The sequence below is a fragment of the Oryctolagus cuniculus genome, chromosome 2 (genome assembly GCF_051225735.1).
Source record: "Oryctolagus cuniculus isolate XC-2025 breed Fujian yellow rabbit chromosome 2, ASM5122573v1, whole genome shotgun sequence".
NCBI classification, from domain to species: domain Eukaryota; kingdom Metazoa; phylum Chordata; class Mammalia; order Lagomorpha; family Leporidae; genus Oryctolagus; species Oryctolagus cuniculus.
Genome location: NC_142868.1, coordinates 144,076,134 through 144,099,644, shown reverse-complemented (window position 1 = coordinate 144,099,644; position 23,511 = coordinate 144,076,134). Strand labels below are relative to the sequence as shown.

The window sequence follows — 23,511 nt, the reverse complement described above, 5'->3', positions numbered from 1 at the left end:
CTGCACCCACATGGGAGACCAGGAGGAAGTACCTGGCTCCTGGCTTTGGATCAGCACAGTAAGCCAGCCACAGCGCGCCAGCCACAGCGCGCCGGCCGCAGCGGCCATTGGAGGGTGAACCAACGGTAAAGGAAGACCTTTCTCTCTGTCTCTCTCTCTCTCTCACTGTCCATTCTGCCTGTCCAAAAAAATAAAATAAAATACTGGACTGTGAAGAAGGGGAGACTGACAAAAATGCCTGAAAAGGAACTCAAAGGAATGACTGTAAGGTTAATCAGTTACATGAAATAAGAAAATCTGTACATGACACAGACATGAAATTTTGCAGAGAGACAGTGAAGAAAAATCAGACAAATATTAGAAAAGAAATATTCGGCCGGCGCCGTGGCTCAATAGGCTAATCCTCCACCTTGCGGCGCCGGCACACCGGGTTCTAGTCCCGGTCGGGGCGCCGGATTCTGTCCCGGTTGCCCCTCTTCCAGGCCAGCTCTCTGCTATGGCCAGGGAGTGCAGTGGAGGATGGCCCAGGTGCTTGGGCCCTGCACCCCATGGGAGACCAGGAAAAGCACCTGGATCCTGGCTCCTGCCATCGGATCAGCGCGGTGCGCCAGCTGCAGCGGCGGCCATTGGAGGGTGAACCAACGGCAAAGGAAGACCTTTCTCTCTCTCTCTCTCACTGTCCACTCTGCCTGTCAAAAATAAAAAAAATAAAAATAAAAAATAAAAAAAAAAAAAAAAAGAAAAGAAATATTCAGTAAGTCACATAAAACAATACAGTGGAAAGCCTTTACAACAGACTTGTGAGGCAGAAGGCAGACTGATCCACAAGACAGGTCTTTAGAAATAGTCAGACAAAAGAAAAAAATGAGACAAAAAACAGTATTTGAGATTACAGAGTATCATCAAAGGACCACATATACAAATATCAGGAGTTCCTGAAGATATGGAAAAAAAAAGAGAATGGTTTAGAAAACTTACTCAGTGAAATAATATCAGAAAATGTCTCCAATATGGAGAAAGATGGACATCCAAATACAGGAAGCACACAGAACAAACAGATATGATCAGAAAAGATCCTTAGCACTATACATTACAAACTTGCAAAAGTAAATCATAAAGAGAATATCCTAAAATATTAAAGAGAGAAATCCAAAATCACCTTTAAAGGATTTCCCATAATATTAACAGCAGATTTCTCAATAAGAGCCCTACAGACCAGGAGAGAATGGACAGATATACTCCCAAGTATTAAAAGAAAAAAAACTGCCAACCCAGAATACTTTACCCAGCTAAACTCTCATTTATAAATGAAGATGAAATAAAAACCTTCTAAGATAAACAAAAATTCAAAGAATTTGTCACTACCCAGCCTGGCTTACAAATGATACACACAGAAACAGAGAAAGATATTCAACATCATGAAAGAATGTGAATGCAGGGAACCTAGAAAAAGAACAAAAAAGATTCAAAGCAAACACTAGGAATATTCATGGAAAACTGGCAAGACTAAGTGATTAGTTATCAATAATAACATTGAATGTAAATGGCCTAAATTATCCAACTAAAAGACACAGACTGGCTGAATGGATGAAAAAGCAAGACTCATCTATATGCAACCTACAAGAAACACACTTCACCAATATAGATAGACAAAGGGAAAGGATGGAAAAAGAAATCCCATGCAAATGGAAATCAAAAGCAAGCAGGAGTAGTTATACTCAAACAAAACAGACTTTAAAACAAAAATTTAAAAGAGATAAGGTCATTATGTAATGATTAAGGGATCAGTTCAACAAAAGCATGTGATTATAATAAATATATATACACCAAAAGCCAGGACACCCAGTTTTATAAAACAAAAGCTGAGAGTTACAAGATGGTGCAGTAGGGAGGAAGATTACTGCTCTAGTCTAGAAGACAGTTTAAAAACAGTGGAGAGAGTGCAGCCTCAGGGAAGAGTTAGGGAGAAAGGCAGAGGAACCTCTATGCAAATTAGGGGGACACAGTAGACCTAAATGGAGGGTGTGGTTGGCTGGTGCCACAGCTCAATAGGCTAATCCTCCACCTGCGGCACCGGATTCTGTCCCGGCTGCCCCTCTTCCAGGCCAGCTCTCATCTGTGGCCCAGGAGGGCAGTTAAGGATGGCCCAAGTTCTTGGGCCCTGCACCTGCATGGGAGACCAGGAGAAGCACCTGGCTCCTGGCTTCAGATCAGCGTGGTGCGCTGGCCGTAGCGCGCCAGCTGCAGCAGCCATTGGAGGGTGAACCAACGGCAAAGGAAGACCTTTCTCTCTGTCTCTCTCTCTCACTGTCCACTCTGCCTGTCAAAATAAATAAATAGATAAATAAATGGAGGGTGTGGACATCCACAACTCAGGACTCCAGTAGCCCAGAACCTATGCACCAGTGTTGGAAAGTGAGATGAGACCAGACCACAGCAGCCCAAGCCACTGGGGATAAAGCTGCAGGAAGAGCCTAGAGGGAACCCGTCTTGGAGCCCCATGGGGGATAGCGTACGTGCCAAACTAAAGGGAGGAGAAAAAAAAAAGGGGGACACGTTTCTCTCTCTCCAATCACTTTACAGCAGTATCCTATAACAAGCCAATACAGCAGGCACCATTTTGGACATGTGCAATAGCTGCACCAGCTCCTGTCCGAGCCCAGCAACCAGCCAAGTGGAGACTCCTGATTCTGGCGGGGAGAACTAACAGGGCCGGGTGCTTGTGATTGCGGGAGGCCTGTGTGCCGGGACTGCGAAAAAGACTAAGGCTGCAACAACTGCTTTAAGTAACACTCTGAACTCAGAATCAGCCTTAAAGGCTTCCTGGTCTGGCTAAAAAGCCCATGAGAGCATTTCAGGCATGGAAAGCCAAGACACTGTCACAAAAAAATGCTCTATATGAAGTATCTCTGTGAGTGAGACCCAGCGGAAAGGAGGGGCCATCAAAGAAGGAAGAACTTGGCCAGTGCTGCGGCTCACTTGGCTAATCCTCTGCCTGAGGCGCTGGCACCCCGGGGTTCTAGTCCCAGTTGGGGTGCCGGATTCTGTTCTGGTTGCTCCTCTTCCAGTTCAGCTCTCTGCTGTGGTCCGGGAAGGCAGTGGAGGATGGCCCAAGTGCTTGGGCCCTGCACCCACATGGGAGACCAGGAGGAAGCACCTGGCTCCGGGCTTCGGATCAGTGCAGCATGCCGGCCGTAGCAGCCATTTGGGGGGTGAACCAATGGAAAGGAAGACCTTTCTCTGTCTAACTCTGCCTGTCAAAAAAAAAAAAAAAAAAAAAAAAAAAAGGAGGAACTTTCCTCTAAAAGGAGGAGATAATTTCCACTTTGCTTATGGCCTTGTTTAAATACTGATGGAGTTTGTGGACTCAAAAGGCTTCCATAGCCTTGGCAGCTCATGTAAAGAGCCTCAGGTGGTCACTGATGTCATACATAAGAGTGTTAATTATGGGGCTAGCACTGTGGCACAGCAGGTTGATGCCTTGGCCTGCAGTGCCAGCATCCCATATGGGCACCAGTTAGAGACCCGGCTGCTCCACTTCTGATCCAGCTCTCTGCTGTGGCCTGGGAAAGCAGTGGAATATGACCTCTCTCTCTCTCTCTGCCTCTTCTCTCTCTTTGTAACTCTGACTTTCAAACAAATAAATCTTTAAAAAAAAAAAAAGAGCATTAATTGCTAAATTAACAACAGGAGTCACTGTGCAGTAACTCCCCATGCAGGACCTCTGTCTTCAATGAATTGTATTAAGAGAGTTAGCTATAAAACTAGTTCTCAAACAGTTTGTGTGTGTGTGTGTGTATGCAAATTGTTGAAATCTTTACTTAGTATACAGTTGGTCTTCTGAGTACAAAGTTATTTGAAAATGAAGCTTAATGGAGAATGGGACCGGGAAAGGGAGAGGGAGGAGGGAGAGGGGTGGGAGTATGGGTGGGAAGGCAGGTATGGTGGGAAGAATAACTATATTCCTATAATTGTACTTATGAAATTTGCATTCCTTAAAAAATAAAAAAATAAAATAAAATAAATGCTAATAGATATAAAGAGAGACATACAATAACAACTGATGACCCCACTTTCATCAATGATCAGGTTAACCAGACAAAAACATCAACAAAGAAATAACAGAGCTCGGGCTGGTACTGTGGTATAGTAAGCTAAGCCTCCACCTGTGGCACCAACATCCCATATGGATGCTGGTTCGAGTCCCAGCTGCTCTTCTTCCAATCCAACTCTCTGCTTACAGCCTGGGAAAGCAGTGGAAGATGGCCCAAGTGCTTAGGCCCCAGCACCCACATGAGAGATCCAAAAGAAGCTCCTGCCTTCGGATTGTACCAGCTCTGACCACTGTGGCCATTTGGGGGTGAACCAGCAGATGGAAGACTTTTCTGTCTGTTCCTCTCTCTGTCTGGAACTCTGCCTCTCAAATAAATAAGTAAAAATCTTAAAAACAAACAAACAAACAAAAAAAACAGAGTTAATTTACACTACAGACCAAATGGACCTAAATATCTACAGACCATTTCATCCAAAAGCTGCGGATTACATATTCTTTTCATCAGTGCATGCATGGAACATTCTCTAGGACTGACTATATATTAGGACTCAAAATAAGTCTTCACAAATTAAAAACTGAAATATCATGTATCTCTTCTGACCATAAGAGAACGACAATGGACATTAACAAAAAAAGATACTTTAGAAAGTATACAAACACACGGAGACCAAACAACATGCTCCTGAATAAACAATGGGGCCATAGAAGAAATCAAAAGGCAAACTGAAAAATTCCTTGAAATCAATGAAAATGAAAGCACAATAGGTCAAAACTTCAGGGAAACAGCAAAAGCACTGTGTTAAGAGAAAAGTCTACAGTAACATGTGCTTAAATAAAAAAAAACTGGAACGGTACCAATAAATGATCTACCAGTGCATCTCAATGACCCAGAAAAACAAGTCAAACTCCAGATTAGAAGGAAAGAACTATGAAAATTAGAAAAGAAATAAAAAATAGAAATAATAAATACAAAAGTTGAAACAAAGACCTGATTTTTTTAACAAAAATAAAATTAGTAAACCATTAGCCCAACTAACCAAAAATAAATAAATAAAAGAAGTGGGGGAGAGGACCCAAATTAATAAAATCAGAGATTTACAATTAATATCGCAAAAATTCAAAGAATCATCAGGAATTATTACAAATAAGTATATGACAGCAAATTGAAAATCTAGAAGAAATGGATAGATTCCTAGACATATATAACTTACCAAAATTGAGGCATGAAGACTTAGAAAATCTGAGTAAACCACTAACCCAGACTGAGATTAGATCAGTAATAGCCTTCCAATAAAGAAAAGCCCACGAATAAATGGCTTTACTACTGAATTCTACCAAACTTTTAATTAGAACTAACACCAATTCCTTCTAAACTGTTCAAAAACGACTGAAAGATAGAGAACCGTGGCAAACTCATTTTTAAAAAGATTAATTTGAGAGGCATAGTTACAAAGCTGGAGAGACAAGAGAGAGATCTTCCATCCAACAGTTCACTCCCCAGATGGCCACAACAGCTGGAGCTGGACCAATCCAAAGCCAGGAGGTTCTTCTGGGTTTCCCAGGCAGATGCAGGGGCCCAAGCACTTGGGCCATCTTCTACTGCTTTCTCAGGCCATAGCAGAGAGCTGGATCAGAAGTGGAGCAGCCAGGACTTGAACTGGCACCCACATAGGACACTGGTGCCACTACATGTGGATGTTTAACCTACTACGTCACAGCACTGGTGCCCCCCACACTCATTTTTGGAGGCCAGTATTACCTTAACTCTAGAACTAGAAAAAGATATAACAAAAAGAGAGAACTATAGACTAATATCCCTGATGAATTCAGATGCAAAAATCCTCAACAAAATACTAGCCAAGTCAAATCCAGCAATATATAAAAAAGATCATCCATGCAGCCAGTGGGATTTATCACAGGGATGTAGAGACAGTTCAAGATACATAAATCAATAAATATGATATATCACATCAATGAAATGAAGAATAAAAATCATACAGTTAGCTCAATAGAGCAGAGAAAGCATTTGATAAAATACAATATCCTTTCATAATACAAACCTTAAAAAACACTGGGCATAGAACATATCTCAACACAAAGCAATGTATGACAAATACACAGCCAGCATCATATTCAATGGGAAAAGGCTGGAAGCAGACAAGTATGCCCACTCTCACCACTATATTCAATATAGTTCTGGAAGTTTTAGCCAAAGCTCTTAGGCAAGAAAAATAATCAAAAGGATACAAATTGGATAGGAGAAGTCAAATTATCCCTGTTTGCAGATGACATGATCCTTTTTATGAGAACCCAAAGACTCCACTAAGAGACTATTAGAACCATAAGAAAATTTGGCAAATTTCCAGGATATAAAACACAAAAAAATCAGTAACATTCCTATATACCAATAATTCTCTAGCTGAGAAATACTTATAGAATCAGTCCCACTCATAACAGCTACAAAAATAACTAAATGCTTTGGGGAGAAATTTAACCACGGATGTAAAAGATCTCTGTGATGAACATCAATTAAATAAATAGAAGAAACACATAAAAATGGAAAAAATATTTCATGTTCATAGATTAAAAGAATTAATATCATCAACATGTCCAAACTGGGCTGGTGGGGCCAGCGCTGTGGAGTAGCAGGTAAAGCCGTCGCCTGCAGTGCCGGCATCCAATATGGGTGCTGGTTTGTGTCCCAGTTGCTCCACTTCCAATCCAGCTCCCTGCTAATGTGCCTGGGAAAGCAGCAGAGGATGGCCCAAGAGCTTGGGCCCCTGCACCCACGTGGGAGACGTGGAAGAAGCTCCTGGCTCTGGTTCTGGATCAGCTCAGTTCTGACCATTGCACTGCCATACTTATAGCAGTTCAATTCACAATGGTTAAGATATGGAATCAACCTGGATGTCCATCAACTGATGACTGGATAAAGAAAATGTGGTGTGTATATATACATGATAGACTACTACTCAGTCATAAAAATAATAAAATACTGATATCTGCAATAAAATGAATACAACTGAAGATCATTATGCTAAGTGAAATAAGTCAGACCCAAAAACACAAATATCCATTTCTCTTATGATAGTTTATATATAGAAAGGATAAACACTGTTAGGTGTCATCATATCATTTAAGTATATAGTTAGAAATATTACTGTGGAGCTGGCACTGTGGCAGAGCAGGTAAAGCAGCCACCTGCAGTGCCAGCATTCCATATGGGTGCCGGTTCTAGTCCAGCTGCTCCATTCCTGATCCAGCTCTCTGCTATGGCCTGGAAAAGCAGCAGAAGATGGCCCAAGTCCTTGGGCTTCTGCACCCATGTGGAAGACCTGGAAGAAGTTCCTGGCTCCTGGCTTTGGACTAGCCCATCTCTGGCCATTGTGGCCATTTGGGGAGTGAACCAGTGGATGGAAGACCCTCACCCCCCCCCCCTCTCTGCCTCTGTCTCTCTGTAACTCTGCCTTTCACATAAATAAATAAATCTTTAAAATAAATAAATAGATAGAGAAATAAATGTTACTTCACTGAGTCATACCATATAAATGACAGTATACTCTTTCACACTTACAAAAAAGAAACAGAAGAGGAGAACGGTGAGGACTCTTAGGGTATTAGTAATGTTTTTTTCTTAATCTGAGTGTTGGTTATGAGTGTGATTAGAGAACCAAAAACTCATTTATCTGTACAGTTATATGTGCATTTCTTGATATGTATACTATATTTTAATAAAATGTTTAAAAAATAAAATGACTTACCAGTTTAAAGTATCTCTATGATACAGTATTATTAGTAACTTAAATTATGTGTTTCACCTGCAAGTACAGCAGGTTCTGGACTAATATGAGTCATGAGAAGTGCCTACAGTGCAAGATTTAACAAGGCACTTACTCTGAGAGCTGAATAACTGTGGTATCAGCACTTAAACAACACAAAATGGGTAGGCCTTAAATTCTGTGCTGTAAGCATGGCACTCTCTGTATGGCATTCTTATTAAGAAAACCTCTTCAATAAGCAAGTATTCCATTCAGAAACACTAACAAAAATTACTAGCATAGTAGGTCCTCAGCTGTAACTACTGAATTCATGAAGAGAACCTAGTGCAAACTTTCTTAGTTATATGAAGAGAAGCTATAGTAGCTTCTTCTAAGGGCCTCATACCACCTAAGGAGCTTAAGGGTAGGTTACTAAACGTCTTCCAAAGATGATAAAGTTGTCAACTCAATTTCATGACATGTCACAAGTTGAAAAGACTTTGATGGCAGGTTAAATAAGTTGAATTTACGAAGGAAATAGTTATTTATAACAGGATATCTAAGTATACGGAGATGCTCAGAAATGAGACATCCGTGTGAAACAATGGTTTAGAAAAGTCTGAAAGGTATCAGAAAAGATTTCAACAATTAGAAGAAAAGTGAAAAAGAATGTTGATCTAGATATTGAGAATTAGATCTAAATTCTAATTCTAACTCCATTTGAGTTAGTTTATTTCAACTACTTAAGTTTCTAGCTTTAATTCTAATAAGTGTAGAAAAGAACCAATAACCTACAGCATTCCTATTTCACAAAATGGTTGGAAAGATCAAATGAGTGAGTGTTAGATCTATTGGTTAAGTTGCTATTTTTAAAATTTTTATCTCATAGCAGAGGGCCTGGGTTTGAGGTCTGAGTTCTAACTCTGCTGCAAATTTCAGACCCCTGCTATCTATGTAGGAGACCTCAATTGAGTTTCCAACTCCTAACGTTAGCCTGGTCCAGCCTCATCCTCTGTGGGCAATTAAGGAGTGAACCAGTAGATGGGAGTTTCCTCTTCCCTCCTCTATATTCTCTTTACTTCCCAAATAAAATTATTTTAAAAGGAATAAAGATCAAACAATACCATATATACAGAAGTACATAAAACTAATGCTAAAGAACATGAAGTTTTTTAAAAGTTTATTAAATAAATAAACTTATTCAATGGAAGGCAGAGTGACAGGAAGAGGGAAAGATAAAGGGAGAGAGGGAGGAGAGGGGGGTGGGGAGGCAAGAAAAAGATCTGCTGGTTCACTCCCCCAAATGCCCACAGCAGCCAGGGCTGGGCCAGGCCAAAGTTAGGAGCCAAGGACTCCATCTAGGTTTCCCACATGGGTGGCAGGGATCTGAGTACTTGAGCCATCATCAGCTGCCTCCCAGGGTGCATGTCAGTAGGAAACTGGATGGGATATAGAGACAGTTCCAAGAACTCTGATATTGGATGCAGCCTAAACCACTGCACTACACTGCCTGCCCTGAAGATTTTTTTTTTTTTTTTTTTTTTTTTTGGACAGGCAAAGTTAGTGAGAGAGAGAGAGAGAAAGAGAGAAAGGTCTTCCTTTTCCGTTGGTTCACTCCTCAAACGGCTGCTACGGCCGGCACGCTGCACCGATCTGAAGCCCGGAGCCAGGTGCTTCCTCCTGGTCTCCCATGCGGGTGCAGGGCCCAAGCACTTGGGCCAACCTCCACTGCCTTCCTGGGCCACAGCAGAGAGCTGGATTGGAAGAGGAGCAACCAGGACAGAATCCAGCACCCCAACTGGGACTAGAACCCAGTGTGCCGGCGCCGCAGGCGGAGGATTAGCCAAGTGAGCCACAGCGCCGGCCCCTGAAGATATTTTTTAAAAAGTACATCAAGATTTTATTTATTGACTTAATAAAAGGCATGTAGTACTAGACAAGCAATGCTGAAATTTGTTTTAGTTAACTCGAATTTGAGATTTAACAAGAAAGAGTAAAAGACCCATGACTCAAATGATGATGATGATGAATACAACTATCAACTTCTTAGGTGCTGAAACTGTGCTAAAGGCTTTACATGTACCACCTGTTTAATTTTCACAATTATTCCTACTATAACTAATTGTCCATATTTCCACTTAAATTACTATGCTGTACTACACATTAAGAAAGTTGTAAATTAAAAGGTGGAAAAAATGCATGGGATAGTAACAACATCATGGAGCCACTAACTACCATTGGACTATATAGATTTCATATTATAAGAAGGATCAGGCCCCTTTTGTTAAGCCAGTATAGTTCTGAAGAAATAAAGCACACAATGTAGAAAATAAATTCTTAAAATTTCCTTTATATATTTTGTAAGTTTTAAAATTATTAATCCAAAATTCCCAATTCACTCCAAGGAAGAACTAAATATAAGTTTTAAACTCCTGATTCAAGTAATAAAGAAAAATGTATCACTCACCCAACAACAGCATACTGTTGTCCCTCAACAATCAGAACTTCAGCTGGTTTTCTTTCTTCTGTAGCTGAAGAGTAAAGTAAATAAACAAGAGAGACAAGGATACAAAAATCAAATAGAATGCTGGAGAAAAGGCTGAAAAATATAGTTACTATATAGGACCTGCAACTATCTCATTTCTGAAAACAAATATCTATTTCTTGGGAAGTAATTTGGCACAAAGTAAATAAAGTATATAGAATACAAAGTCAGACAGATTTGGATATGAATCCCAGTATTACCAATTACTGGATGCATGGCCATGGATCAATTACCTAATCTCTTTGAGTCTCAACATTTGTATCCAAAATTAAATGCAGTTAACAGTATCTGTCAGGGCCGGCGCTATGGCACAGCAGGTTAAATCCCTGGCCTGAAGCACCAGCATCCCATATGGGCGCCGGTTCTTGTCCCAGCTGCTCCTCTTCCATTCCAGCTCTCTGCTGTGGCCTGGAAAAGCAATGGAAGATGGCCCAAGTGCTTGGACCCCTGCACCCGCGTGTGAGACCCGAATGAAGCTCCTGGCTCCTAATCAACGCAGCTGTGACCGTTGCGGCCATCTGGGGAGTGAACCAGGAGATGGAAGACCTCTCTCTATAGCTCCGTCTTTCAAATAAATAAAAATAAATCTTTAAAAAAAAAAAAAAAAAAAAACAGTAACTGTCTTTCAGAGTTGCTGTCAATGGTAGAGAAAATGATAAACTGCCTTTCCTCTATGCTTGGCACAAGCTATTATTAGTTGAAACAGAGAAACTAGCACTTAAACATCTTGTCTTTGTTACTATCATTCTCAGAATGAGTTAATTTCTATATTCAATGGGGAGATGATATATTTAATTTTCAAGATTTAAACCAAGAAGTTACCTTATTTTCAGCATATATTTCCTATCATTATAAAACAAAACCCAGCATTTTGGGGTGAAACAACAGTAAACTGCATGATTGTTCTAGATCAGCTGCATCAATTAGATTATTGTAAATGTACTTCCCTAAACTTCAAATTGTTTTGAACTCTAAGACACAAAATGTCTATTTCCTCTGTTCTTTGACACTTTTGTACAGTGTGAAAAAATTTCTAATCACATTTCACTATGTGTATCACACTATAAATATTTTCAGGGCAAAGATTGCTTCTTAACCAAGTCTCAATATTGCAGAGAAGCAGTATGTTACTTTATCAGGTAAGACAAAGGTCCTTAAAAATTCAGTCTGCTAGAGACAGACTTGTTGCACACAGCAATTAAGATGCAACTTGGGATGCCCACATCAGAATGTCTGGATTCAAGTCCTAGCTCCAATCTAGGTTCCAGATGCCCACTAACGTGTATCCTGTGACGGCCCAAGGATCTGGGTCCTTGCCACACACATGGGAGACCCAGATTGAGTTCCCAGCTTCTGGTTTCAGCTGGCTCAGCCTCAGATGCTTCAAGCATCTGGGGAGAGAACCAGCAGACAGAGGATCTCTGTCTCTGTCTTTCAAGTTAAATAAAAATGAATTAAAAAAATTAGATTTATTTATTTATTTACTTGAAAGGTAGACTTACAGAGAGAAAGAAAGAGACAGGGAGAGAGGGATCTTCCATCCAATGACTTACTCCCCAAATGACCACAATGATAGGTGCTAGGCTAGGCCAAAGCCAGATGTTTTTCCAGGTTCCCCAAAGTGGGTGCAAGGGCCCAACCACTTGGCCCATCTTCCATTTCTTTCCCAGGCCATTACCAGGGAGCTGGAGTAAGTGGAGTAGCCAGGACTCAACCGGCACCCATATGGGATACCAGCATCACAGATGGAAGCCTAACTACTATGACACTGCACTAGCCCTGGGTTACTATCTTTTTTAAAAATTATTTATCTATTTGAGAGGGAGAAATGGAAGAAGGAAAGAGAGAGAGTAAGACCAAGAGTAACACAGAGAGCTCTCATCTGGCTGGTTCACTGCCCAAATGTCCACAACTGCTGAAACTGGGCCAGGCCTGAAATTGAGATCCAGGAACTCAATCCAGGTCTCCCATGTAAGTGGCAGGGGCTCAATCATTTGAATGATCACCTGGTACCTCCTAGGGTGAACATTAGCAGGAAGCTAAAATTGGGAGTGGAGCTGTGACTTGAACTCAGGCAGTACAATAAGGGTTGCAAGCGTCCCAGGTGGCATCTTAACCACTATACCAAACACCCGCCCACCCTAGTCTTTTTTTTTTTTTCTTACAGGCAGAGTTAGATAGTGAGAGAGAGAGAGAGAGAGAGAGAGAGAGAGAGAGAGGTCTTCCTTCCGTAGGTTTACCCCCCAAATGGCCACTACAGCCGGTGCGTTGCGGCTGGTGAGCCACGCCAAACCGAAGCCAGGAGCCAGGTGCTTCTTCCTGGTCTCCCATGCAGGTGTAGGGCTCAAGCACTTGGGCCATCCTCCACTGCCTTCCCGGGCCACAGCAGAAAGCTGGACTGGAAGAGGAGCAACCCGGACAGAATCCAGCGTCCCAACTTGGACTACAACCCGGGGTGCCGGCCAGGTGGAGGATCAGCCTAGTGAGCCATGGCGCCGGCCTGTTTGTCTTTTTATTCAGCCTTTCTCATGAAGTGTTCTTGTATTTTGTGCAAATGTGAACTATATAACTTAAAAATGTTTCTATGTAGAAATATTAAACTTTAACAAAATGCATAAAATTTAAAATAATGGAATTGCTGCCTCCATTAAAAATATTCAAGAACTTCATAATGTCAACTTTAATATTATAGAATGCATTTTAAATCAGTATCAAGGGGGCCGGCGCTGTGGCGCAGAGGGTAAAGCCACCACCTGCATTGCCTGCATCCCATATGAACACCAGTTCAAGTCCCGGATGCTCCCCTTCCGATCCAGCTCTCTGCTAAGGGCTGGGAAAACAGTGGAGGATGGCCCAGGTCCTTGGGCCCCTGCACCTGTGTGGGAGACTCAGAAGAAGCTCCTGGCTCCCAGCTTTGAATTGGCATAGCTCCAGCTGTTGCGGCCATATGGGGAGTGAACCAGCAGATGGAAGACACCTCTCTCTCTCTCTCTCTCTCTGCCTCTCTGTGACACTGTCTTTCAAATAAATAAATAAATCTTTACCAAAAAAAATCAGTATCAAATGATGACTAACAGGTACACAAGATATCTCACAGCCATTGTATCCCTGTCACAGAAAACCCAACTGATATTTGATACTAACAATTCTCTCATTGAAATTCTAATTTCTTATTTCTATGATCTGGATTTCCTCCTTCCTCTCTGGTCCTTCTTTCTGTGTCATCTTCGTAGTTCTCTTTCTCCACAGTTCTTTACATTTTGTGTTTTTTTTCCTATCATATAACCACACTAGTTCACTATTGTGGTGCAGTGGGGAAAGCTACTGCCTGCAGCGCCAGCATCCCATATGGGCTCTGGTTCGAGTTCCTGGCTACTCCACTTCTAATTCAGCTCCCTGCTAATGTGCCTGGGAAAGCAGCCAAAGACGGTCCAAGTCTTTGGATGCCTGCATCCATGTGGGAGACCTGGAAGAAGCTCCTGGCTTCAAATTGGCCCAGCTTCAGCCACTGCGGCCATTTGGGGAGTGAACCAGTGGATGGAAGATCTCTCTCTCTCTGCCTCTTCTCTGTATTTCTCACTTTCAAATAAATAAATCTTCAAAAAAAGAATCAACTATTTGCTCTGTTTCAATATATAACACAAAGTAGAAATCAGTGTTTTCTGAATGAATAAATATATGTCACTAAAGAGTAAGGTACAAGGACAAGCATTGTGGTACTTGGGACAAGCACATTTCCTATCACAGTGCCAGTTAAAGTCCTGCACCTCCACTTCTAATCTAGCTTCCTACTAATGCTAATCCTTGGAGGCAGCAGATAATGATTCAAATGCTTGAGCCTTTACCACCCATAGGAGAGACTCAGATGGAGTTCTGGAATCCCAACTTTGGCCTGACCCACCCTGGCCATTCATTCATTTGGGGAATGAATTACTGGGTAAAAGATCTCTGTCTTTCTTTCAAGAAGATGAAATTAAACATCTTTTAAAAACTTAAGGCCAGCGCTGCGGCTCACTAGGCTAATCCTCCGCCTTGCAGCGCCGGCACACCGGGTTCTAGTCCCGGTCGGGGCGCCGGATTCTGTCCTGGTTGCCCCTCTTCCAGGCCAGCTCTCTGCTGTGGCCCGGGAAGGCAGTGGAGGATGGCCCAAGTGCTTGGGCCCTGCACCCCATGAGAGACCAGGAGAAGCACCTGGCTCCTGCCTTCGGATCAGCGCGGTGCGCCGGCCACAGCGTGCCGGCCACAGCGGCCATTGGAGGGTGAACCAACGGCAAAAGGAAGACCTTTCTCTCTGTCTCTCTCTCTCACTGTCCACTCTGCCTGTCCAAAAAAAAAAAAAAATATCTGATACAGTAGTTTAGAATATGAAATTACATAACTCTGGTTTTCACCAGCTCACCATTGGTAGTTTCCTAACCCCTCTAAGCCTCATGCTTCAACACTATTAAACCTAATAATAGGTTTTAGTGAGGACAAATTGGAGTAATGCATGAAAGTGTACAGTCCAGTGTCTGACATATGGTTAATACTCAAATATTTATAATATATTTTTACTTACTAAATATATATTTACTTACTAAATTTATTTATTTGAAAGGCAAAGAGAAACACAGAGAGACAGACAGGCAGGCAGAGAGACAAATAGAGCCAGAGAGATCTCCCACCCACTGGTTTACTCCACAAATGCCCAGAACAGCAGGAGCTGACCCAGGCTGATGCCAGGAGCATAGAGTTCAATCGGGTCTCCCACGTGGGTCACAAGGACCCAAGAACTTGAGCCATCACCTGCTGTATCTTAGAGTGGAAGGAAGCTGAAATGGAGACTCAAACCCAGGCACTGTGATATAGGATGTGGGCATTCCAAGCAGCAGCTTAACAGCAATGCCAAATGTCTGCTTTTCAATAAATATTTTAAATTATTATAAATTATTATAGATAACTTTCCTGTTAACTATTCACTAACTAAACCGGAAATATTACTTCTAGGCTTTTCAATAGGCTTTGTCAATTAAAGAAATATTAAGCATACATACAAAAATAAACAAACTAGTGAGCTATGTGTCTGATGCAGTAGCTAAGAAACTGCCTGGACATCTGCATCCCAAATTTGAGTGCCTGGGTTCAAACCCCAGGTCTGCTTCCATTCCAGTTTTCTGCTAATGTGCACCCTGGAAGGAAGCAGGTGATGGCTCAATTATTTGGGTCCTTGCCACCCACATAGGTGACCCAGACTGAACTCCCTGCTGTTAGCTTATGTTGGCCCAGACCTGGCTGTTGTGGGGATTTGGGGAATGAACCATATAATGGAAGATCGCTTTGTCTTGTCCGTCTCTGACTTTCTCTGTCACTCTGCTTTTCAAATAAATAAAAAATAATTTTAAAAATAGTTGGAAGAATGTGTGTAAAGAGTACACATACCTCCTGATTTTTTTTCAGGTAAAGCAATTTTTCCATCTGATATACAATCAACAAGATCCTGAAATTCTGCAGGAACATCAGCTTGCTTCCACCGCTCATTGTCTAAGAGGAGGCTATTCAAAAATAAAAAGAAAGGTAAAATTTAACAATTTCGACACCATCTTCTTTGGTCAAAAGGAAGAGGATGTGAGTGAATACATAACACTGAAGAAGTACTGAACACCATAATAAGTAAGAATCATTCATACACAGGACCAATATTTTCAGAAAATATTTCCACTTATATCTTAGACTAACCAAAAATAATGTTCAAACATAAGTGGGAAAGAAGTTACTGAGGGTAGTCCTCCTATGTACTTTAATAGCAGTAAATATTCTAACCACATTGTAAAAAGCTAAGAAATCTGATTTTTAATCCCATAATTTTCTTTTTCTTAAAAAAAATTTTGTCATGGACTTGGGCTGGCCTATCAATCAAATTTTCCCTTTCAGACATCATTGTATTTCATAAAGAAAAAAAATGAAGAACAAAATGGACATGGTAATAATACCTTAGCTTGGTTTTCCTCTCTTCATGAAACCTATTCACAAATTTATTAGCTTGGCTCTGAAGTGCTCCAAGTAATGACATGCTTTTTTTTCCACAAATCTGTTCAGTGTCTAAAATAAATGCTTCCATTAATCTAGAAAGTGTTATGAATTCCGTGGAATTTAGTTTCTCAAGAAAACCATCCTAAGTTGTAAAGAAAACACAAAAATCATGACATAACACAACATCAAATAAAGATGAGAAATAAAGCTTAGTTTAAAAATGATAGCATTAATTTTATTGATTTTATAATATATACAACAAAAACATCATTTTAAATGAAATTTCTCAGTACTTCAAACACAGAAATTGAAAAGGAAAAGCTTAAGGTATATAAATTTGATTCTGATCCTTTTATAAATAACATAGTAGCACAAATGAATTCAGGTCAAACTAAAATTTTCACAACACTGGAATTTAGTTTTATTAATAATTTGGTCATTATATATGGTGTGTGTGTGTATTAAAAAGAGCATATTAACTCCAAATTAATAATTAAAGTATTATATTCAAAACTGCTCTTATTTCTTTTATTGAGATTATTTTTATATCTCAACATCTCCCTTATAGAGCATACAAGTAATAACAATAACTTTATTAAGTAATAAAACATAATATGCATTGTTGGGAACAAAGAGGAACAGCAGACACTCTTCTAAATCAAAATAATCACTTGATGCATGAAATACAAAATATCTAAAGGCTTACGGAAAAAACTACCTTTGCTCTTGATGTGAGAAACTTGACAGCTCGATCATGACATATATCTGAAGCATTATACAATAATTCCTGGATATTATTTGCCAACTTTCCTAGCTCTAAATCAGTTAATTTCATATCTTCACTGACCCTGGAAGTGATAAAATGAGATTTAGTCTGGGAAAGTTGGAAACAGTATTCTCCATAGATGACATACATAGAAAATAAACAAAAAATATAAAATTCACATTTGAGGAAAAATTCTGTGATTTACCAAATACTTTATAGCTTTTAATGGTGAAGCATCACCTAAACATGTTTACTAATATGAATAGATTTTACTCTAATCTTACATAAGAATAATTTTCTCTCTCTGCTGTAGCATTTTTTTAATACTTAGTTCAGACTCTGGAAAATCTGCAGAAATTATAAAAAAAAGTTTTTCATTTAAAGTACTAGTTTAAGTACAAGGTGTTACCCACGGCAAGGGAGGGGTAATGCATAGATAACACAGTGAAAGGTGAAGGAGGGGATGGTATTTCATGACAAATAGGTTCTTTTATAACGATAAAAGATGGTTAATACTCAGCTCAACTGAACTAACATTTACAAAGCATTTAAGTGCTGTACTGGAGGGAATATAATAGGTTGCTGCTCTCATGGACGTTATCATCAAGCTCTTTTAATTTTGAGCAAAAACATAAGAGTTCACCTCTTTTTCTCCCAAAGCATAGAAAGACCACTAATTCCATGCCAACAGTTCAATGTAATGCTACCATAAGCCACATTAAGCAACTCAACATTATTTCCACCCCCTCAAGTTGAATTACAAAAATTCTCAAAGACATTATAAAGAGGTTCTGATGTGTATTACTTTGCAGTGAATCACTAACTCTATCAATAAATTTATTTACTGATGTTTTAAAATAATGAAGGAATTAATAATCCTAAAGTACTGTAAGAAACATTCTCTCATTCAATTCCACACTTTGGAAGAGGTAAATATCTACTTACAGATAAGGATACTATATCTGAGTTTAAGTAACCTATTAAAGCTCACAAGACTAAGAGCAAAGACTAGAACCCTGAATTAGTCTATCGCTTTATCATCTAAGTTTCTAGTGCTTCAACATTTATTTTCATGTAAACAATTCAGTGGTACTTCAATACTAACTCCCACAAAAATATCTGTTTAAATTTCAAAGTTTGAATTTACCACTGAAGTAAAGTTTCACTTTTAGAAAGATTTGTAAAATTTTTCCCCATGTTGGGGTGGCATTGTGCTCTGTGGTGTTAAATCACTGCCTGCGATGTCCCAGTTCAAGTCCTGGCTGCTCTGTTTCCAATCTAGCTCCCTGCTAATGCACCTGGGAAAGCAGTGGAAAACGGTCCAAATACTTGGGCCCCTGCCACCCACATGGGAGACCTGGATAAAGCTCCTGGCTTCAGCCTGACCCTGCCCTGGCCATTGCAGCCATTTGTGGAGTGAACCAGCAGATGTCATTTTGCTTTCAAGTAAATAAAATAAATCTGTAAAACAAACAAAACAAAAAAACACCATCCCCATGTAACACAATGATTAAGGAATTTGGAACTCTTAGCAATGTGCTAATAATTCACAAAACTATAACTAGAAAGTAGCAAATAAAAACAAGTCTTTAAAAAGGTGACTTAATCCAAAAAGTTGAAGATATTTTTAAATCATTTATCAGTTATAATTTTACTTTTATTATTAAGTTTTACTGACTCTCTAATTTTCCTGTCAATGAAAACAAAACAAAAAAATAAATACAATCCAGCAATTCCACTTCTGGGTGTGTATCTAAAACAGCTGATAGATCTTGAAGCTTTATTTGCAATTCCAAGTTCATAGCAGCACTATTAAAATAATCAACAGGCAGAAGCCAGAAGCCACCCAAATATCTACTGATAGAAGAATGTGTAATCAAAATATTTTACATATATATATAATTCAACCTTAAAAAGGAAGAAAATTGCAACACACTATAACATGCATCAACCATGAGGAATTATGCTAAGTGAAATGCTGTAAAAAGACAAGTATTGTATGATTCTATTTATATGAAGTAACCATATAAGTGGTCAAATTCATCAACCAAAAAGCAGAACAGTGGATACCAGTGGCTGAGGGGAGATGGAAATGGTGAACTGTTGTTCAATGGGTATACTGTTTCAGTTTGACAAGATGAAAAAGTTTTGGAGATTGCATATACAATGTGAATATATTTAATTGGAATAAACTGTACACTTAGAAACCTTTAAGATAGCAGGCTTTATATGTTTACATTTTTACCAGAATTAAAGGTTGAAAATTTAATTAAAATTTTAAAAATTTGTTTAAAATATTTTTATGAAAATTTATTTATTTATTTATTTATTTAAAGGCAGAGTTAGAAAGACAGGGAGGGACACACAGAAAGATCTTCCACTTGTTGGTCTACTCCCCAGATGGCCACAATGGCCAAGACTGGGCCAGGCCAAAGCCTGAAGTCAGGAGCTTCTTCCAGGTCACCTACATGGATGGCAGAGACCTAGGCATTTGGGCCACCTTCTGCTGCTTTACAAGGCACATTAGCAGAAAGCTGCATTGGAAGTAGAGTACCTGGGACAAGAATGGGCACCCACATGGCATACTGGCGTAGCAAGCAGCAGCTTAGTCCACTATGCCACAACACTGACCCCTAAAAAATTTTTGGATTATGATGGTCCTAAACGTTCTTTAAAATGCTTTAATTTAAAACTCCACAACTTTTTCTAATCTTTTCCATCCGTTTTCTGTATCATTTACTGCCTGGAAAAGTATTCGCTGTTTGGTATCCATATTACTATACCATAAATTTAAAAATTGTAGATTATTTTGACAAAGTATGAATATAGAAAAACTATCACTTATAAAGTTAGATATCATATAATTTTCCATGTTCTGTTATCCATGATAAAATTGTATACTACAAAAACTTGCTACAAGAAAAGTCAGAGGTCTTGTTATAACAAGTTAGGTTCACAAATATAAATGCACTCAACTCATCACCCCTTTGAGCTAGGTAACCAGTTGTCCCAGTCATCTGTGGTATGTAAAAATCTTTTTGGTCCAAGAACATAGTTTGGATTTAGTGATTGTTAAGAATAACAAGTACTCGATACTTTTATACATCTTTACATCACTTTGAGCTAGGTAACCAGTTGTCCCAGTCATCTGTGGTATGTAAAAATCTTTTTGGTCCAAGAACATAGTTTGGATTTAGTGATTGTTAAGAATAACAAGTACTCGATACTTTTATACATCTTTACATCAGTCAGCTTATGGTCCAGAAGTTTATAAAGGTGACAGCTACAACATTAAGTCAACTATACCTTCCCTTCCTATCAAGCTAAGCCTCTGAACTAAATGTTAAAAAGGTTTGTTTTTTTCTGTGTTCAAGATAGTGTTTTTTGTTTGTTTGTTTTTTAAAGATTGAATTCCAGGATCCTGACCTTGGCCAGGACCAGCCCTGACTATTGTGGGCATTGTGGAAGCAAAGCAGTGAATGGGAAAATCTTTCTCTCTGTCTCTATCTCTGCCTTTCAAATAAACAAAAGTAATTAAATAAAAAGCAAAAACCAGCTTAAATAAATTTCTGGGGGGTAGAGGGGAGCCAGCATTGTGGCACAGCAGGTAAAGCTACTACCTGTGTCACTGGTTCCTAGTCTCGGCTGCTCCACTTCCAATTCAGCTCCCTGCTAATATGCCTGGAAAAGCAACTGAAGATGGTCCAGGTGCCTATGCCACAGCATTCACACGGGAGACCTCGAAGGAGCTCCTGGCTTCGGCCTGGCTCAACCCCCAGATGTTGCGGCCATTTGAAAGGCAGAGTTACAGAGCAAGGAGAAACAGATAGATCTTTCATCTGCTGGTTCACTCCCCAAATGAACAGACCTGCCAGGGCTGTGCCATGCTGAAGTCAGCTACTTCATCCAGGTCTCCCTTGTGAGTGTTAGGGGCCCCAGTACTTGTGTACTGCTAATCTTCGAAATGCTACGTAAGAGAAACACAATTCTATATGGTTTTAGCTATATAGTTTGTACATCTCTTTTTGTAGCCATTTTGGACAGTACCCTAACCAATGTAAAAACACTAGCTTGGGGGCTGGCGCTGCAGCATAGTGGATAAAGTCACCACCTGCGATGCTGGCATCCCATATGGGCACCAGTTCGAGACCCAGCTACTCCACTTCCAATCCAGCTCTCTCCTATGGCCTGGAAAAGCAGTAGAAGATGGCCCAAATCCTTGGGCCCCTGCACCAATGTGGCAGACCTGGAAGAAGTCCTGGCTCCTGGCTTCGGATAGGCGCATCTCCAGCCATTGCAACCAACTGGAGAATGAACCGTCAGATGAAAGATCTCTCTCTCTCTCTCTCTCTCTCTGCGTAACTGTGACTTTCAAGTAAAATAAATAAATCTTTAAAAAAACAAACAAACAAAAAACACTATCTTGAACACAGAAAAAAACAACCTTTTTAACATTTAGTTCAGAGGCTTAGCTTGATAGGAAGGGAAGGTATAGTTGACTTAATGTTGTAGCTGTCACCTTTATAAACTTCTGGACCATAAGCTGACTGATGTAAAGATGTATAAAAGTATCGAGTACTTGTTATTCTTAACAATCACTAAATCCAAACTATGTTCTTGGACCAAAAAGATTTTTACATACCACAGATGACTGGGACAACTGGTTACCTGTTAATGAGGTCTGTGAATTAGATGGTAATGATTTAACAGTGTTTTCTTATATTTAATGGTATACCAAGTATATAGGTATATAAGAGAGTGCTCTTGTGTTTAGAAAATACTGAAGTATCTGGGAATAATAGAGAATCATGTCTATAACCTAATGTAAAATGATTTAGAAAAAACCATTAACTCGACAGAGAGAGGGAGAGAGGGAGGGAAATGGGGTAAACATAACAACTAGGCAATCTAGATGAAGAACATATGAGTTTACTGTACTATTCTGGAAACTTGTCTGTAAATTTGAAATAATTTCAAAATAACAAAGTATTTTAAGACAATGTGATCCACTTGGAAACTTGTGTTCTTGAAAAACCAAATGTAAATAAAACAGACCTTTACTACACGTGAAACATAATAATGACATCAGAGGAAAATATCCAAAGTAATAACTGACCTGACTGCAGGACAAGTTTTGCTACTATTGATGTTAAGTAAATCATCTAAGCTCCCTGGGCATCAGCTACAACATCACTGAAATGAAGGCATTTAAATGAATGGTCTTTAAAGCTCCTCCCAGCTGTAAAATTTCACAATTCTCAATTAACTTCAATGTTCACTTTCTATCCTCCCACATAGTTTTTTAAAAATGATGTATGTTTCATAGAATAAATATTTTTAAATTCTAAGACTAAAGTTTACCTGTTGTTTTCAATAAATTGAATATTCAATCTTATTGAAACCATCCATAAGATGACGTTAAATCTCATCACCTTGGCAACAGCCACTATACTCACATAATATCCACACCTCCTGGAGTAGCAGATGATGATGTCTGCTCTTTGCTGGATGAAGAATCAGTAGTACATTCTGGTTCAGATACTGAATCACTGCTGCATGGCTCACTACTTGGAGATGCATTTCTTTGAGAGGTAGTGTCAACTGCTATAGATGTTAATTCACCCTCACTGAATGCATCACTTATAAACATGCCTTCATGGATTAAATAAGCCACTTCTGTGTCCAGTGAATTATCTTTTGCAACATTCTTCTGTTGTGAAATCTCTTCCAATTCTCTAGTCCTTTGGTTTTTGTCAAGAACTGAGAGAACAACACTGTGAATGATATTTAATGTTGCCTACAAGAAAACAGGGTACATTTTTAAAGGATCTCAAACATCTAGTACCTAAAGTTCCCAAAAGTGAACTCTATACATATAAATTTGAACATACATGATCATAAATGAGACAAGGTTATATAAATCAGAATTTCTACCAATTTTGTATTACAGAGTGAAAGTGCTTTGTGAAAAAGAAATGCTCAAGAGAAATGGATTCAGTAAAGTTTAGAAATAGAGTACCCATGCTTTAATTGATTTTTTTTTTTTTTACAGGCAGAGTGGACAGTGAGAGAGAGAGAGAGAGAGAGAAAGGTCTTCCTTTGCCGTTGGTTCACCCTCCAATGGCCGGCGCACCGCGCTGATCCGAAGGCAGGACCCAGGTGCTTCTCCTGTTCTCCCATGGGGTGCAGGGCCCAAGCATTTGGGCCATCCTCCACTGCACTCCCTGGCCACAGCAGAGAGCTGGCCTGAAAGAGGGGCAACCGGGACAGAATCCGGCGCCCCGACCGGGACTAGAACCTGGTGTGCCGGCGCCGCAAGGCGGAGGATTAGCCTAGTGAGCCGTGGCACTGGCCCGCTTTAATTGATTTTAAAAATGGA

At 39.8% G+C, this 23,511-nt stretch overlaps 1 protein-coding gene across 7 annotated transcripts in view; it reads right to left on the bottom strand.

Moving 5' to 3' along the window:
• VPS54 (VPS54 subunit of GARP complex) overlaps nucleotides 1-23,511 on the bottom strand; it is a 127,284-nt gene that overhangs the window by 30,040 nt on the left and 73,733 nt on the right. For all 7 annotated transcript variants that reach the window (XR_007916240.3, XM_008254347.4, XM_051838114.2 and 4 more), the window contains exons 12-16: nucleotides 22,589-22,929; nucleotides 17,085-17,214; nucleotides 16,327-16,508; nucleotides 15,776-15,888; nucleotides 10,280-10,343 (exon numbers count right to left, since the gene is read on the bottom strand). Coding sequence is in view for 6 of the 7 variants with exons in the window: in XM_008254347.4 (XP_008252569.1) it covers nucleotides 10,280-10,343; nucleotides 15,776-15,888; nucleotides 16,327-16,508; nucleotides 17,085-17,214; nucleotides 22,589-22,929 (830 nt within the window). In the remaining variant the exon portion in view is untranslated. The remainder of the gene's footprint in view (nucleotides 1-10,279; nucleotides 10,344-15,775; nucleotides 15,889-16,326; nucleotides 16,509-17,084; nucleotides 17,215-22,588; nucleotides 22,930-23,511) is intronic.